The sequence below is a fragment of the Microplitis demolitor genome, chromosome 8 (assembly GCF_026212275.2).
Source record: "Microplitis demolitor isolate Queensland-Clemson2020A chromosome 8, iyMicDemo2.1a, whole genome shotgun sequence".
Lineage (NCBI taxonomy): Eukaryota > Metazoa > Arthropoda > Insecta > Hymenoptera > Braconidae > Microplitis > Microplitis demolitor.
In genome coordinates, this window is record NC_068552.1 from 15574143 (window position 1) to 15590879 (window position 16737).

Consider the following 16737-nt stretch of genomic DNA (forward strand, 5'->3'; position numbering starts at 1 on the left):
CTTCACGTACAACAAATATTTAAGTAATTATTTGTCGAGTCTTACAAAGGTAAAGAAATGATATATAAATATATAAATTACCTAAATATAGAAATTAAGAAAAAATGTTTTAAAAAAAAAACAATCAAGTTAAAGTATACACTTATTATTACAAAATTATATATTTGTAGATACAGAAAAAAAAAATTAGTCGTCTGGCTAGAGAGTATAAACAAAATATAGAGTCAATACTGTGAGATACCTATAATCCGCATAGATGCTAGTTGATAATACTTGTAATTAAATTATAATTAATAAACGTAAGATAAAATTCTATGATATAAAAAACGTATTACGATTAAAGTGATTTAAAAATAAATAATAAAAAAAAAATAATAATGATAAGATTTAAAATAATTATTTGTCTCCAGTTAAACTGTTTCTCATATTCTTTCGATTGATTTTTTAATTTATTGGAATTTCAGACTGACATTTTTTTTTAATTTTCATAAGTTTGGAAATCTCTTATTTGATATCTACGTGAATGCATTTTTGAAACTTTAAATTTTTTATCAAACTCGTCAACGATCAAAAACAAAATTTCACAAAGAATAAATTTCAAAAAAACTTTATAGAAAATTTTCATAGTTATTTTTTGTACCCGATCTGACTGATCTCGTCCAGAGTTTACTTGTCAACAGTCGGTGGTGTTTCTACTCTAGAATAATCATTTTTACTTGATAATGATAAAAATACATATCAATAAACACTCATATTTGTTAGAATAAATATCATTATTATATTTTATTATTATTATTATTTTTTTTTTCAAGCAAATCAAAACATTACAATAACATTTATCATTTTTCTTTGGTTTACTCGTATACAATAGTAATGATATGATACATTGACATTTAATTTTTTTTTCTAGAGCCAACTATATTTTTTTTTAATTAATATCATTATTATTATTATTATTATTTTATTCATTTTGAAACTTAACAAACAATTAAAATTCACACTTATAATATCGAATTTCTTACAGCAGTTGCATGACAGTGATTGACTTTTATATTTAATTTGATAAATAATTAAATAAATATTTTGAAACACTTTCTAATTATAGTAAGCAATCACATTACTTTTTATTCTGTCAATTCTTCAGTTTCAAAAACAAACATTAATTTATAAATGACTAGTCAATAGTCAATTGTTACATGAGCAATTAAAATAATTTAATTTAATAAATGCATTCAATTTGTTAATTTGTTAACGTTTGCACATTAATCATATATTTTTTAATTATTATTTATTGTATTACCCTTTTTTGTTAATCATTTAATTAATCAATTAATTAAATTACAACAATGCAACGTTTACACATTTCAACATCAATAATAGTAACATCTATACACTCAAACATATACACTCCAAGTATATATAAATATATATGTACACGAAAAAATTTTTTTGGCGCAAGAAATTTTTTGCATTTTTAAATGAAACCAAAAATTTCTTGGGCGGGAAAAATTTTTTACACCAAATCCTTTTTTTTTGTGTACATATATTGATATATACATATATAATAGTGATAATTAAATTTTCTTCATTGGCTATCGTCCCTATTGGGCTACGTGCCAATAATCAAATTTCATCTTTTCCATAAGTAAATATATATATAAACGAAATTAATAAGTGAAAAATTGTACTATTAGAATTTAAAAAATTCCCAACTCAAATAATTAATGAATAATAAAATTAAATATTTTAAAATGACTAGAAAAAAATGAGTAAAAAAAAATTAACACCTGAGTTTGGCTCGAAAATGTTCAACATTTTCAGAACTGATTTTCTTTTACAGGATTGTCCGCTGGAAAAATAATATTTAGATACGACAAATAATTTATTGTACGCGTAATCAACAGACGGTTCAAGACCTAACATACTTTTGAGAGAAGTCAAAATTACCCTGACGAAGCCAAAGTTCTGAGGTTTACGTATTTCATTTTATTTTATTTAATTAACAGGAGTTGTTACTTTTTTTTCTCTCACATTCAAGAGGACGAACGGTATTATCTTTATTGCACTTGTACAGCAATCAGGAACTATGACCGAGTTTTTCTCATAAACAAACGAATATTATCAAAAAATGAAAGCGCACTTCGCTAGACAAAACAGTAATACATCAATGTGCGGTCTGCAGTTTGTATTTAGAGATCTTGTTTTCAGGAAAAACTCAGCCGAAAATATCTGACGACTCCTTGTTAAATAAATAAATTTTTTTATACTAAATAAGTACGTATATATTGAAATTTGTACGTCTATTTGATGATATAATTAATTTAATAAAAATAAATGGGTATATTTGAGCCAAATACATTGCATGTAAATAAAAATAAAATACAAGTACTTGGCTCTTTGGAATATTGACTTGTTAATTTGAGTTGTGTTAAGTTTCCTGTACTCATACTCCAGACGAGCGTTTACTTTAAAAGTCAGTTTGTGGTCGCTTCGCAAGCCACTCAACGATCTCCGGAATCTCGTGAACTCGTTGTTTTAATCCACGAAGACCTGGGTAATTATCCAATGCTGCTACACCAAATATCTGCTCAAAATTCTCTAGAGCAACTGCCAAAACAAAGTCGGCCCATGTGGTCTGAAATTTTTAAATTCAATTTTAGATATATTACAAATTTTTATTTATTTAAATGTATGGTATAAATTACTATATTTTATTTAACTTACTGTTGAACCAACGGCGAATCCGCCATTTTCAACAATTGTTTGCTCAAACTTGTTGAGATAAAAAGGTATTGTCTCTTTAAGAAGCTTGACCTTCTTTTCTTCTTTTTTTATAAAATCTTCTTCTGTTCTATACTGAAATATAACTGTTGAATAATATTTATTAGCACTCATATATATTTTTTTATCACTAAAAAGTCCAATAAATGTCCGGAAAAATTTATTTTTAAAATTACTGTAATTATTAATGATTACGACTCAATTTTTATTTTCAAAAGTTATCATTATTTTAAAAATAAATAATTTTTCTCCAAAAATTTATCACCATTTAGAATGCCATTGAGTTTTTTTTTTTTTTTTTTATAGAACACGTAAACTTCACTTCTGAGGGAAAGTTTTAAACAATCGTTAAAATTTAAGTAAAAAGTTTGACAGTAGGGTTATTATACAATTATTGTAATACTTAGGATCAGTTATGGGAACATTTTATTTTAAATTTTAACGGCTGTTTAAAACTTTTTGTCAAAGCTCGTACATAAAATTTAAAATCCAATTAAATTCTGAATACCCTAAATATATTTGTGAATTTAATAAAACAATTATGAAATTCCAATTATAGTTTTTTTTTGTTCTATAGAATACGATCGTCAATTTTAAAAATAAATTAAAAATTACTCTGTAAAAAATTAACGGAGTGAACGCGCATGAAATTTTCAATGAATGCGGACCCAATGACTGTAAATTTATTCACTCCCCTTGGAGTCAAATTCACTCCAAAAGGGAGTTTTTTTAACTTCCCGCCAAGAAAATTGAAAATTAAAAAAACAAGGAAGTTATTGATTTCGGTCCGATTTTTTTATATTGAAACTCCGATTCGGATTTAAATAATAAAATAAAAGTCGTAATTACTCCGAATTCACTCCCAATTTTTCACAGTATATTGTAACGAGTTTTCATCAATAAAAAGTAATTAAAAAAGAGATGTTTTGGTCAAAACTATTGATCATCTATTGATTATTCCGATAAACATCGGCAGTTAAATTAAATAATAAAAAAAAAACTTGAAACGATGGTAAAAATTTAAAGTGGATCTACAATTTTTGAAGATAGTACAGATTCTATTAAAAATACGGTTGTATTTTACGCTTGGATAGTACCCGGTCAATATATCCTTGACCAAAATATCTCCAATCACTAATTACTTATATCGTGTTTCGGCTATAGACCCGTAGAAAAAAAATAATTTATTACAAACTAGGTCAAAGTATATGAGCTGTAATTTTCAAAAATTTTAAATCAACATCTAAATTGACTTCTTTAAATCGACTGAGTCACGTAATAGATCTCGTTAAAATTAACAGCTTAAAAATTTTTCTTTATTACATTCTGAAAGCTCTTTTAGATGTAAAATTTTAAATTATAATTGGACAATTTGACCTTTTGATCTTCGTCTACATAAATCTACACAGGATATAACTCTAAATTATTTTTTCCGGTTAAGCTTTTGAGGTAAAAAAATTGACGTCAAAACTGCTTGTTTTATAATAATTATTGCAAATGAGATTTATTATTTTTTGTGTGAGCTTTTAATACCAAGTCATTAAAAAAAATCTCGCCAACATTTTAGTATGTGAATAAAAATATAAATAATAATGATAAAATTTATTGATAAGAGGACAAAATTTGATAGTGTTATATTTTTAGCTTAGAGTATTTATATATAAATACGGGTGGTGTATTGATTTTTAGGCTAATTACCTAACTTAAGATCCCCAAGAGTATCAACGAGTACATCGCAAAGCATTGACTCCCACTCGTTTTGACCTGCAAGTCCGTATTTACGGGCGAGAAATCTTGCCACTGCATTGCTTTGGGCTATTGGTTTTCCGTCAATCTCTAGCACCGGCAGCATTCCATACGGCATTGCTACACCACAATTTCACTTATTATTAATAGACAAACTATTTTTTCCTGTTTTATAAAGATTAAAGAAAATTATTTTCCTTTTTTTATAAACCCACTAGTATAAAAAAAAAAAAAAAAAATTCCTGCAAATACTAAGTAGCTTTTTATTTCAAAGCTTCAGTAGCATTTTTCCATAATACTCTTGTGGAGATTTTTTTAAATCTTTAATCTCGAATAAAAAAAGTTCTACTTTAATACTAAAATAAAAAAAAATAAAAATTTAAATAATAAAAAAGTGCAATAAAATTCAAGTGCTAAATTTGCATAATAAATTTTCAATTTACTCTTAAATAAAAGGTAAAATAAAATTTAACTGGTTTTGAATTTAAATAGAAAAATCAAGTTCCTTGAAATAAAAAAAAAATTTCATGTCCTGATATTTTAAAAAAAATATTTTAAGCTCTCAAGTAAAAAACTAAAACTTTTGCTCTCTAAACTCAAGCGCAAGAAAATTTTTTTTATTCAACTTGAGTATGAAAAAAAGTTTTAAAAGTTTAAGAATTTTTTAATACCGAGACTTAAAGCGAAATAAAAAAAAAATTATTTCTTGCACTTTCCGGTCGGATGTTAAAGCTGTCAAGGATTTATACAAGCATGAAATTAAAAGTGTCAGTTTGTATTTATTCAGGATAAAATAAGATCTTACATCTCTTGACTTCTGGCCAACGTTCGTTCGGAACTCGTTCATCGATGTAATCTACACCGGCGTGTGCAAAAATGTAACGAATGTGCTCAGCTCTTCCTCGGGAATTGAAGTAAATTAACTTATAGCTCGGTTTCTGCTCTTCCGACATCCTGTTAAATTCTCTGGTTAACTAAACATATAAGTACATTATCTTGTAATTTTCTTTTTTTTCCATTTATTCATTAACATAAAAAAAGTTACCTCATAAATAAACAGACGGACATTTTTTTTTATTTACATATGACGCAACCCAACATGTAAAAAAAAATCCAATAGCATTCGCGATGTGAAACTTTTAAATTAAAAATAGTATAGAAATTTGAATAAAACTTCAGAGAATTTAAAAGTAAACATTTTATTCAAAATTTTATTTCAACGCATTTCCACTTCTATACAAAAAATTTTAGAATTTTTTAAAGTATTTGTAAAAATTGTTACGTGTTTCCAAAAGCGTAAATTTTTTTCTATAAACGTCAAAAATAATATTGTGTAATGCAAAAAATTAGTAAAAAAAAAAATTTGAAACTAAGAAAAATAAATTTTTATTTTTGAATTTTCAAAAATTTTTACTTATGATTCTTCACTGCCTGAAATTTAAAATTTATAAATTAGGAACACACGAAATTATTATAGAAATAATTTTTTTTTTACATGAACACGTGACATATGTAAGTAAAAATAAATTAGACAGTAAGATTAAAGAGACTAAATTTCATTGATAATAATAGTAGTAGTAATAATAATAAATTAAAGTTTCCCAGAAAAGTCTTGAGAATTATTAAGCCAACGATGTCGTAATATTTTAACACAATCAACGAAAACAATCGGGCATTTTCTGCTTCTCAAAGTAAACCTAACGTACGTTTTGTCTACAATTCTACTAGTTCTACTCATGCTAGTTTACTAGTCTAATTCGCCCGAAATCTTTATCTTAGTCTTGTGCGATTCTTGTTGGCTGATAAATCCACTGAGACGCTAACACGCAACCTGATCATTAGTTTCTCTGAATAAACTACTTTGATAATCAAATAATAAAAATTTCATGTTGATGTAAAAAATATTTATTTGTTTTAGTTTTAATGAATATTCTTTTCCTAAAGTAAATATTTGAATAAAAGTAAATTTCTGTTATAAAGAAAAAAATTTTTCAAGAAATATAAATTGAGACGACCTTATACTGTTTCAAAAATACACATTTTAAAAAGCCCGCGCTTAATCGCACAGCTGATCTGCGTGAGAACGTAACAGTCTTACGGTAAAAGTCACAACTTCCGTAACGATCGATTTTTGGTAGGATTTTTAAGCGACCCGTTTTACCCCACTTATCACTATCAGTATCTATTGATTATTATTTTCATTTTGATAATTGATTATAATTTCTACTCATTAAAAATTTAAATCATAAGTGCGATTCTTGACCCAAAATCATTAGACTAATAGAATAATTTTAATTAACGAACATATATGAACATAGATATCAATGTCTTTGATACCAATAATTATTTACTACAATCTATCTCAGTAATATTGAGTAAACTAATTGCACAGATTAATTGATGCTTAAGTATCCTTAATTATCTAATATAAATTAAGAAGTATTTTAAAAATAATCAAAGACCGCGTCAAAAAATGATTCAAATATTTTTCAACCAGCAAACTCATAATTAATTAAATAATATCTTTATAAAAGCAAAGAATCAGATTAAAACTAAATGTCTTACTTAAAAAAAAAAAAAAAAAAAAAAAAAAAAATTAGATTCAAGTAAATGCATTTACTTAATGAATATTTAAATTTAATTAAGTAAACATTTTTTAGCGCCAAATGTATATTCTTTGAATTTTTTAAATTTTTACTTGTTAAAATAAAATTTAAATTTATTCAATAAAATCCTTCATTGCTCTACATCAATAACATATTTACTTGCAACTAATGTTTATTTTTCTCGGTATACTTTGCTTTGATCTTCTTATATTACGATAATATCCTTCATATAAATATAGTTTTTTTTCCTTTCAATATTTCATTACCTTTTATACAGACTTTTATTTAAATTCAGTTTAAAATTGAAAAGACATGTATTTTATTCGGTATTACAACGGTAAAATGTATATGGAATTATAAGAAACTTAAATGTATTTTAAAAATAATGAAAATTAAATTTTGAAAAGTAAGAAACGTATATTAAATGAGGTCATAAAGTCACTTGTTTCTTAACTTAAATTTCTGCTTCTCAACTTTACTACAAATATAACATTTGAATACGAATGACAATGACAAGGTGACGCACATGTCAAAGGAATGAACTCGAGGATACTGTCCTTGGACTTTTATTTGTTGTAATGCAGAAAATAAAAAAAAATTACTTATAGATATATACAGATGTTTTATCTACTTTACTTTTCTTTATACTTCGCTTTGTTTGATATTCGGGTATTCTTACAACACAATAGAGTCGACTCAGTGACTATGACTTGCTTCGAGTCTACTTTTCTCTTCATATTTATATCGAACCCATTCTCAATGATAAGAAGAAATATGTAAAAGTTTAAGTATACGTTACATCTACAATTTATTTCCAAGGCAAGATTACTTTTAAGTAAAATTAAAATTTATAAAAGAAAAAAAGTGAACGATGATTAAGAAAGTTAATTAAAATGTATATGAAATCTTAGTAATGAATAAATTATTTGTAAGAGATGAGAAGTTCATAGTCGTTGAATTTTAATTAAAATAATGTTCCTACGAAAATTCTTTTTTAATCACTGTTAATGAATTTATATTGATATTTAGTAGTTTTAATGAATTATTGATCACCAAGTTTTTTTTTTATTTTAATCTGAAGGAAATAATTAGTCACTTGAAAAAAAAAATATACCTGCAACAGGATTTTTGTAATACAGTAACAGTTTTCTTGTTGCTTCCGTAGAATAAATTTTGTCGCAGCAACAGGATTTTTTCTTGTTGCAGTGCCTATTTTTTTCGAGCAAAGTGATAATAATATATTTCATAAATATTGGGGTAATACTTAAATTTTTAAATTCTAGTAATCTTCTGAAATATCTAGATTACTGTCACTATAAAATGTAACTATTCATAAATATCAAAATTCAAGAAGTCCTGAACTATCATGAAATATTATTTATTCAAATTCAAATTTATTGAATCTGTTTATTTAGACAAATATTGATATATTTCACGACGAGAAAAATTATAGGAATTATATTTACACATATCATATATGTACACGGAGAAAAAATTATAGTAACTGTTCCTAGTACGTTTATGAAATATCATCCCATACCGTTATGGTAATGATTACTTGGGATTATGGGATATAGACCCATACTTTCTGGGAAAGTTTCCATAAGTATGGGAACAATTCCTATCATTATGGTAACAGTTCCCATATCGCATGTGAAAGAATCATGGTAATGATTACCATGCTCATAGAAAGAGTTCCCATAAGCAAATAGGAACCAATCCTATAACCACATTGTAACGGTTCCTATAATATTATGGTAACCATTCCTATAATATTATGGTAACTATTCCCATAATATTATGGTAACGATTACCATAATATTATAGTAACCATTACCATAATTCCATAGGACCTATTCCGATACCATATGGGAATTATACCCATAATTATAGGAATGATTACCATAATATATATGGGTGCCGTTCCTATAATCAACATTTCAAAAAAACCGGTTACCATACAGTATGGGAACCATTCCCATAATATATTGTAACTATTACCATAATTTTCTCTCCGTGTAGAAAGAGAAGCAGGCAAAGTAAAACATCGAAATACTTTTGTAACAATAGTTAATTTTATTAAAAATATCATTTATTATTTTTAAACAATTTCAGGTGACGGAAAATTAACTTAAAAAAATTTATAAAGTTATTAAAATTCTTTAATTTTATGTACGTAGCGTTGCCATTTTGAAAAATTTTCTCTGTATTTATTTGTTAACTAGCACTATAATATGACACCTGCATCTTTATATTGCGAAGATACAATAGAAGCAATTGAATATTGCTATAGAGTAAATGATCGAGTAGAAAAAGGCTGTTACTATAATGACAATGCCAAGTAAAATTTACAATACACAAGATGTATTTTTTCAAAGTTGAAATAAAAGGTGTTGAGTGGTAATGGTGGTGATAAAAGATACAATAACAAGAGGAGAATGAGGTATTATTTTATAGCATCTCTAGTTTCTTATAATGAGTGTCACTACGTCATTAGACATTTTCAAGAGACTTTATTTCTATTTATATTTTTTTTCTTCACTTTCCATTAATTAAAAAGTAACTTTACACTTGTGAACATTTTTTACGGTCAAAAATTATAATCTCAAAAATAAATCTACTTAATTTTAAATGAACAAACTATTTTGTATATAAAAAAAAATTAATAAAAATTAAGTAGATGTTTTTTTATGAATTGAAAAATAGAAAAAAAATAAAACGATTGTGTAGTTCCTTCTTTCTTTTTATTTATGAGGTCGAACGTGGTGAAGTGAAATTCAATTTGACTGCGAATACCCACATTGATAGGAAATATATAGATTGTATATATGATTTGCTATCAGTCGTGTATTGATGATGTATCCTCTCGGATCTACAGGATATTGTGGAAGATCAAAAGGATTGAGAAAAATGAAAATACTAAAAAATATAAAGATAAAAATGAAAGTAAAAAAAAAAAAAAAAATAAATGTAAGGAAAGTCATGAAAGAGCATCGAATATGAAAAAGTACGACGTGCACCAGAATAAAATTGTAACGAGAACCCGGTAAAAATGAAAAAAAAATTGTTCTTGCTTATAAATGCGGCGATATTAAAATTACCGGGAAATCAAGTTGTATAAAACGTTAACTAAAATTATAACGCAATATCTGAAATGAAATTTTCCTTTTCCTTTTCAAAATAATAAGTGTATATATAGTTACTTTTTTTTTATAGTGATGTTCATTAATTTAAACAAGCTAAATTTAAACAGAAATAATTTAAATAAGCTAACAAACCGTACGAATTGTTTTAATTAACAACTTTTCTGAATAAACTGTCTTTTTTTTATTTATTTTTTTTTAACGTACGTATTGTATAAGTACATTTCTTTACATACTTATTTCTATGTAATTTATTTATTCAGTTAAATTTATAAAATAATTAGTATACTTTAAAGTTTATTCTTTTGAATTATTTAATTATTTTAAAAAAAAAAACTTTGTTTACTTTTTAATTACAATTTATAACGTGTAATGAGCTATAAATTTTATTAATTAACCAATATATACCAGTGAACTGATTATTAATTTAATAATTAATTAATTAGTAGTTTTTTTTTACTCATGAATTTAAAAATTAAAAAAACTTGTCAACAATAAGCAATTTCTATTCTTTGGCCGATAATTTTTTTTTTTAGGAAAAAATAGCAAAAAAAAAAAAAAACTAAAATGATGGATTATTAAATTACTAGTACTTCCAACGAATTTGCATTAATCGTATTAAATGTACAATAGAATAAAAGAGAGTCCATAAAAGAGAATAATTAAATGACGAAAAAATATATATTTTTACGTAAGCGGTAGATTTTTTATTGTTTTATCTTTATGTACATAGCAACAGTCTATTTTAAAATTTGCTAAGTCATTGGTTGTAAAAAAATAAAAAAATTAGTGAGCTTTCAGGATTTTACGAGCAATCACTCTAATTGCAATTATTTTGATGGCAGCCGGTTTTAGTGAAGAAGATAAATTTTAAGGTTCTTTGTGTTACAATGGGATTATTAGTCTTAGCATTGTTATAGAACCATTTAGATATTATTCGCTATTGTTTAGGTAGAATGGATTAATTAATGGAGCATTTATGGTGACGCACACAAGTGCAAATCATTCAAAGAGATTGATTCTCTGGCAACATAGGATGCGCTGGGTTCACATCATATCTACACTGATGCACTATGAACTCAACTATATATATATATATATATATATATATATATATATATATATATATATATATATATATATATATATGATGATAATAATAATAATCATGGTAGTAATGCTGTTGGCAATGTCATCATCAGATACCAACTGTAGTAGCGTTTATATCTTCACTCTGTTGTGTTTTACAATATGGTTATTATGGTTATAGTTATAGCGCAAATTGGGCTACATTTGATTATTAACGCTGTTAGTGGTATTTAATTGTTAAGCTGCAATGTTTTTTTTCCTACTCGAAAATATTATCGTAAAAATTAATTAATACTATTAGTAAAGTTATTAATTTTTGGTTAAAATGAAAATAATTTAATTAAAATTTAAATTAACTAAATTTTTTATGAAATTTTTTATCCAGAAAAATAATGAAGTATGTAAACCTCAACCAATTTTCCAGTAATTTTCTTGTTGGCTGATCAGCAGTTAAATATTTGCCAGAATGATTTGCATAATAGCTGAAAAATAGTTCTCGTTTTCGAATTAAAAGAAAAAATAAATATTTTTTTCATGGTTTTTTAAAAATCTGACGTTAAATTTTTTCAGAAAATCCAATACGAATTTTTCAATAAGGTTGCAGTTGCGTCAAAGCCTATGAAGATTTTCCATAAGACTGCAAGACTATTTTATTGTAACAGCCAATTTGACTCGAATTCAAAGAAAATTATTGTGAAATCTCCGTTTTCATGTAAATTATAGGGCTTCCGTTTGAAAAAACAAAGTATTAAATTTCAAGTGTATCTTTTTAGTAAAAATACTTTTTACAAAACAATAATTTTTTAATTTTTCAGGTCATTTTAGTCAAAACAAGTTCTCTGAAAAATCTTATATAATTAAATTCAAATTTTTCAAATTTTTAAATAAAAGAAATAAATAACAAATAGGATGACAATTTCCTACAATTTTTCATACGCTCTTAATGATGTTACTTTTTAATTTAAATCATCGAATCCAGTATCTGCAATAACGACACTTATTGAGAATATTATTGAATTAGAAACCTATTCGTTCTAGAAGAACCTCCATCAGTGACGATTTTCAAGGCTACAAGTTGACTAAAAAAAAAAAAAAAATCTTTACTCTCGGAATCATTTAATTTTTTAAGTTTTTCTTTAAAGTTCATTCGACCCAAAAATAAAATGAATTGACTTTTCAGAACAAACTCTAAAAAAAAATTAATTTATAATTGAATAAGTTTGACTTTGAAACCAGAATGACCTTAATAAAAAAAGCCATGTAAAGTGCTATCGATTAAGACTTAAATACATAGTAATGATTAAAAAATAAAAATTTATGACATGTGATTGTCTAAAATATAAACCGAGAGTAACTTTTAAATAAGTAATAGTCAGCTATTCTAGAGCATTGAGGTGGTTGAACTAGTGCCGTAGACGCCTAGGGTTTTCACTGAAAATCAATGTTTTAATATGTATACATGAACACTTTAAATTTATTCAGTTCAATTATTTCAATTGGCAACAATGATTTATTAATATCCCGTAACAGTAAGTTTAGCAAAAATAAAAGTATATTTTCATATTTTCTGCTTCGGTCATTATTTATTTGTAAATAAATATTTATTTTTCATATCTCCAGTATTTAATTTAGAATTCTTTATTCATTCTGTCGTCATGCTTAAAATTCATCAATACAAAGTGAAGCTATGAAAGATTGATGGCGTATTGATTATATATATTTTTTTTGGACGCAAGGGCGTGAAAATAAAAAAAAATAGGGGTGACTCGGATTATTAATTATTTATACCGTTGAATATCTGAGTAGTGACGTTAATTGTTTACTACATTGTAAAAAAATTCGGAGCGAAATCGAAGCGATCTAGATTTCATTTAAATCTGCATTCACTCCGATTCGGATTTTTAATATTACATTAAACTCTCTGGAGTAAATTTTACTCTAAGGGGATTAAATAAATGAACAGTCATCCGGTTTGCATTTACTCCGGATTTACTCTGCACATTTTTTACAGTGCAGTAGAAATAAATAGTAATAAATAGTAAAAAAAAAAAATACACGGTTTAGAAAAATGACTCATTAAACTCGCCGACGGTAAATATTCCTCAAGATAATTCGCTTATTAACTTTATTTTTCACCTGTAAATTATTTTCCGACTTTAGACTAAAAAAAAATTTTTTTAATAAAAATAAAAAAAAAAAATCAAATTTTATTTCCCTTCATTTTCAATTCAATTAACGCTCAGATTTTTTTTTTCATGAATTAAAAAGTATTCCAATTTTTTTTCGCTCGTTTCTAATTATCTCACATAAATGGAGAATTTAAATTGTAGGTTTGAATAAAATTAAATAAAAATTCGCATTTGAATATAAATTTAAAAGTAAAAAATAATTATGATAAAATGCTATGAAAAATTAGCGCGGACTCAGTAAGTGGAATGTGTCACTCATGTTGATTACGAGGAACCATGAATAATTGTTGTTGTTAGAGTAATAATAATAATAACAATAAAGATTATAATAAATCACCCACGAGTTTTTTATTTATCATCATCCACAATTGAAATTAATTTTCTTGGTTAGTGGACGGGATTGCGCTCGCACACGACACAACATAACAATATAATAGTTACTTAATAAATATCCCTAATGGTTCATTAGATTTATTTGGCCATCGTTCAAAGTGCCACGAGGTCACTTGGCTTGAAGGTCATAAAAAAAAAATTGTAAGAAAAAAGTAAATTAATTATTTGATATTTATAAAAGTCAAAACCAATAAAAAAACTTATTTTTTTTACCATCCTTCAAATAATTTCATTCAATACAAAAAAAAAAAAAAAAAATATCAAATCGTCTAATGTAAGTCGGAGTACAGAAACTCAATTAAGTAAAGTAAATTGAGTTAATGTCAGTATAAATAATTTTATCTCAAACTAAATTTTATTTTTCCAAATAAAACTTATGGTGAAGCGATGAACGTAAATTTGATGATTATAGAGTTTAAATTTTGTTTAAATGATAAATAATTGTTTGAATTTCAAATGTAAAGATAAAAACACGAGGAACTTACTCAGAGGGTTGATAAGAACGGAAGTAAGCAAGTTGACGTTGGATAGACACTCGAGCGAACGAAGCTCGGTAGAAACTGAACGTTAAACTCGTATGAGTCGATCCAGAGGAGGTTTAGTTCGCTTCGTCGTTCCTTCAACTCCACTTGCGCTCCTCTCTCACTCACAATTCGACCTACCTATGCTGGTGTACGCCGTTAAAACGTGCCGCCGCGCAACCTCACTAAAATTTATGACGTACCTAGTAGGGTGGCCAGGACGCCCGGCGTCGTCAAACGCGTTTACACTTGCCCACCGTCGTAACATCACACTACACAACTACGCTCATCTACAGCTAACAAGTTTATCTTTTTACACCCTCATCGCTTTATTATAACTTTCCGAACATACCGATAATTATTTTATTGTTTCATTTATTCCCGGGTCAAAAAAATAACTTGATTTTGGCACAATTTCAAAAATTTTAAATAAAGCATCTAGCAAGACGACACCAATTCAAGTTTAAGTCCTTTTTTTTTAAAATAAAAAACATATTGTGAGATATGAAAACACATTTGGTTTTGACTGTTGCTTACTTAGTACCGATTTTTGACAACTAAGTCAAATTAAAGCCACATTGTCTTGGATTTGACTTAATTGTGAGTCAACTAAGTCAAATCCTAGACAACATGACTTCAATTTGCTTAAGTTGTCTTACTTAGTACTGATTTTTGACAACTAAATCAAATTAAAGCCACATTGTCTTGGATTTGACTTCAATGTGAGTCAACTAAGTCAAATCCTAGACAACATGACTTCAATTTGCTTACGTTGTCTTACTTAGTACTGATTTTTGACAACTAAATCAAATTAAAGCCACATTGTCTTGGATTTAACTTCAATGTGAGTCAACTAAGTCAAATCCTAGACAACATGACTTCAATTTGCTTACGTTGTCTTACTTAGTACTGATTTTTGACAACTAAATCAAATTAAAGCCACATTGTCTTGGATTTAACTTCAATGTGAGTCAACTAAGTCAAATCCTAGACAACATGACTTCAATTTGCTTAAGTTGTCTTACTTAATACAGATTTTTGACAACTAAATCAAATTAAAGCCACATTGTCTTGGATTTGACTTAAATAAGAGTCAACTAAGTCAAATCCTAGACAATATGACTTCAATTTGCCTAAGCTATCTTACTTAGTACTAATTTATGCGTCACGTTGTCTTAAATTTGACTTAGATAACTTAGGAGGATATACCATCTATTCTTTTCCTTACACATATGTGAACAAACGAAAGGGTCATTGTTGCATTTTCATTAGCAAATAGAAATTTCAAATGAGTCGCTCTCAGATATACACTGAAATTTCTGAACGAGAAGTATTCATTTGATAAATAATAACTTTACGCATTGAATGAAATATTTTATTTAATGATTTGGGTCTTTATTTGTGAGAAAATTGTTAATTTGAAAGTCACCTACTTCACTCTCATAAAATTTTAAATTAAAAAAGTCAAAATCAAATTATTTTTTTGACTCGGGTTAATTTTTTAAAATTCAGAAATAAATATTATCATAAAAATTTAAAAAAAAATTTAGTATTCTGTCTGACTAAGTTGGACTATAATCACTGAAACAGTGAAGTTGAGTAATACAATTTGAATATTTAATTTGACAGATGACAATTAAAGCAGTCGAGTCATGAGTCACGAATTGTGATCTGGAAAACACGATAATAATTAAAGACGGATCTATTTAAAATGATATTTATAAAAATGTTATAAATAATTATTTGTAGTGAGTATTCATGAATCAATGATACATTTAAAAATATAAATGGTAATTTTACAAGATCCGTATGTCAGTCACGCATATCCGGGTCTGTTGATGTTGCTCTGGAAATCACAGTTCAGGATTTCCTTGTAACACTATCGTAGATTATTTTGTATTAGCGATAGCGAACAGGAGACGAGGACACATAAAATATTATGCCGTTAATTGACCAAGCCAGAGCCAGTTAGTTTCATTATGTTCCCTCTATCTTCGTGAGTTTCACACAATAGAATTCAGCCTATTTCTTCTCCGCCTTCTCCTCTTCTAGCTTCTTCATCTCATTATCTAAACTAATACATTACTACCACCCGTTTATAAATACTACGCCATCTCTTATTGGTAATCCCACTAAATAATCTCATACACTATTTATTTACCTCTAAAGTAATTAAATTTTTATTTTTAATGCTTTCATTTAAGCAATTATATCATTATTTAATTACCGTCGTATTAAAAGTATTTGAATTTTTTTAATAAATACGCAA

At 26.4% G+C, this 16737-nt stretch overlaps 1 protein-coding gene across 1 annotated transcript; it reads right to left on the reverse strand.

Moving 5' to 3' along the window:
• Nucleotides 1-1316: 1316 nt before the first annotated feature.
• Nucleotides 1317-14552, reverse strand: LOC103573129 (glutathione S-transferase-like). Its single transcript, XM_008552045.2, has 5 exons — nt 14433-14552; nt 5333-5501; nt 4480-4647; nt 2725-2867; nt 1317-2635 (listed from the first exon to the last, which is right to left on the reverse strand). The coding sequence occupies exons 2-5, from the start codon at nt 5478-5480 to the stop codon at nt 2468-2470; spliced, it is 627 nt and encodes a 208-aa protein (XP_008550267.1). The 5' UTR covers nt 5481-5501; nt 14433-14552; the 3' UTR covers nt 1317-2467.
• Between the last annotated feature and the right edge of the window lie 2185 nt (nt 14553-16737).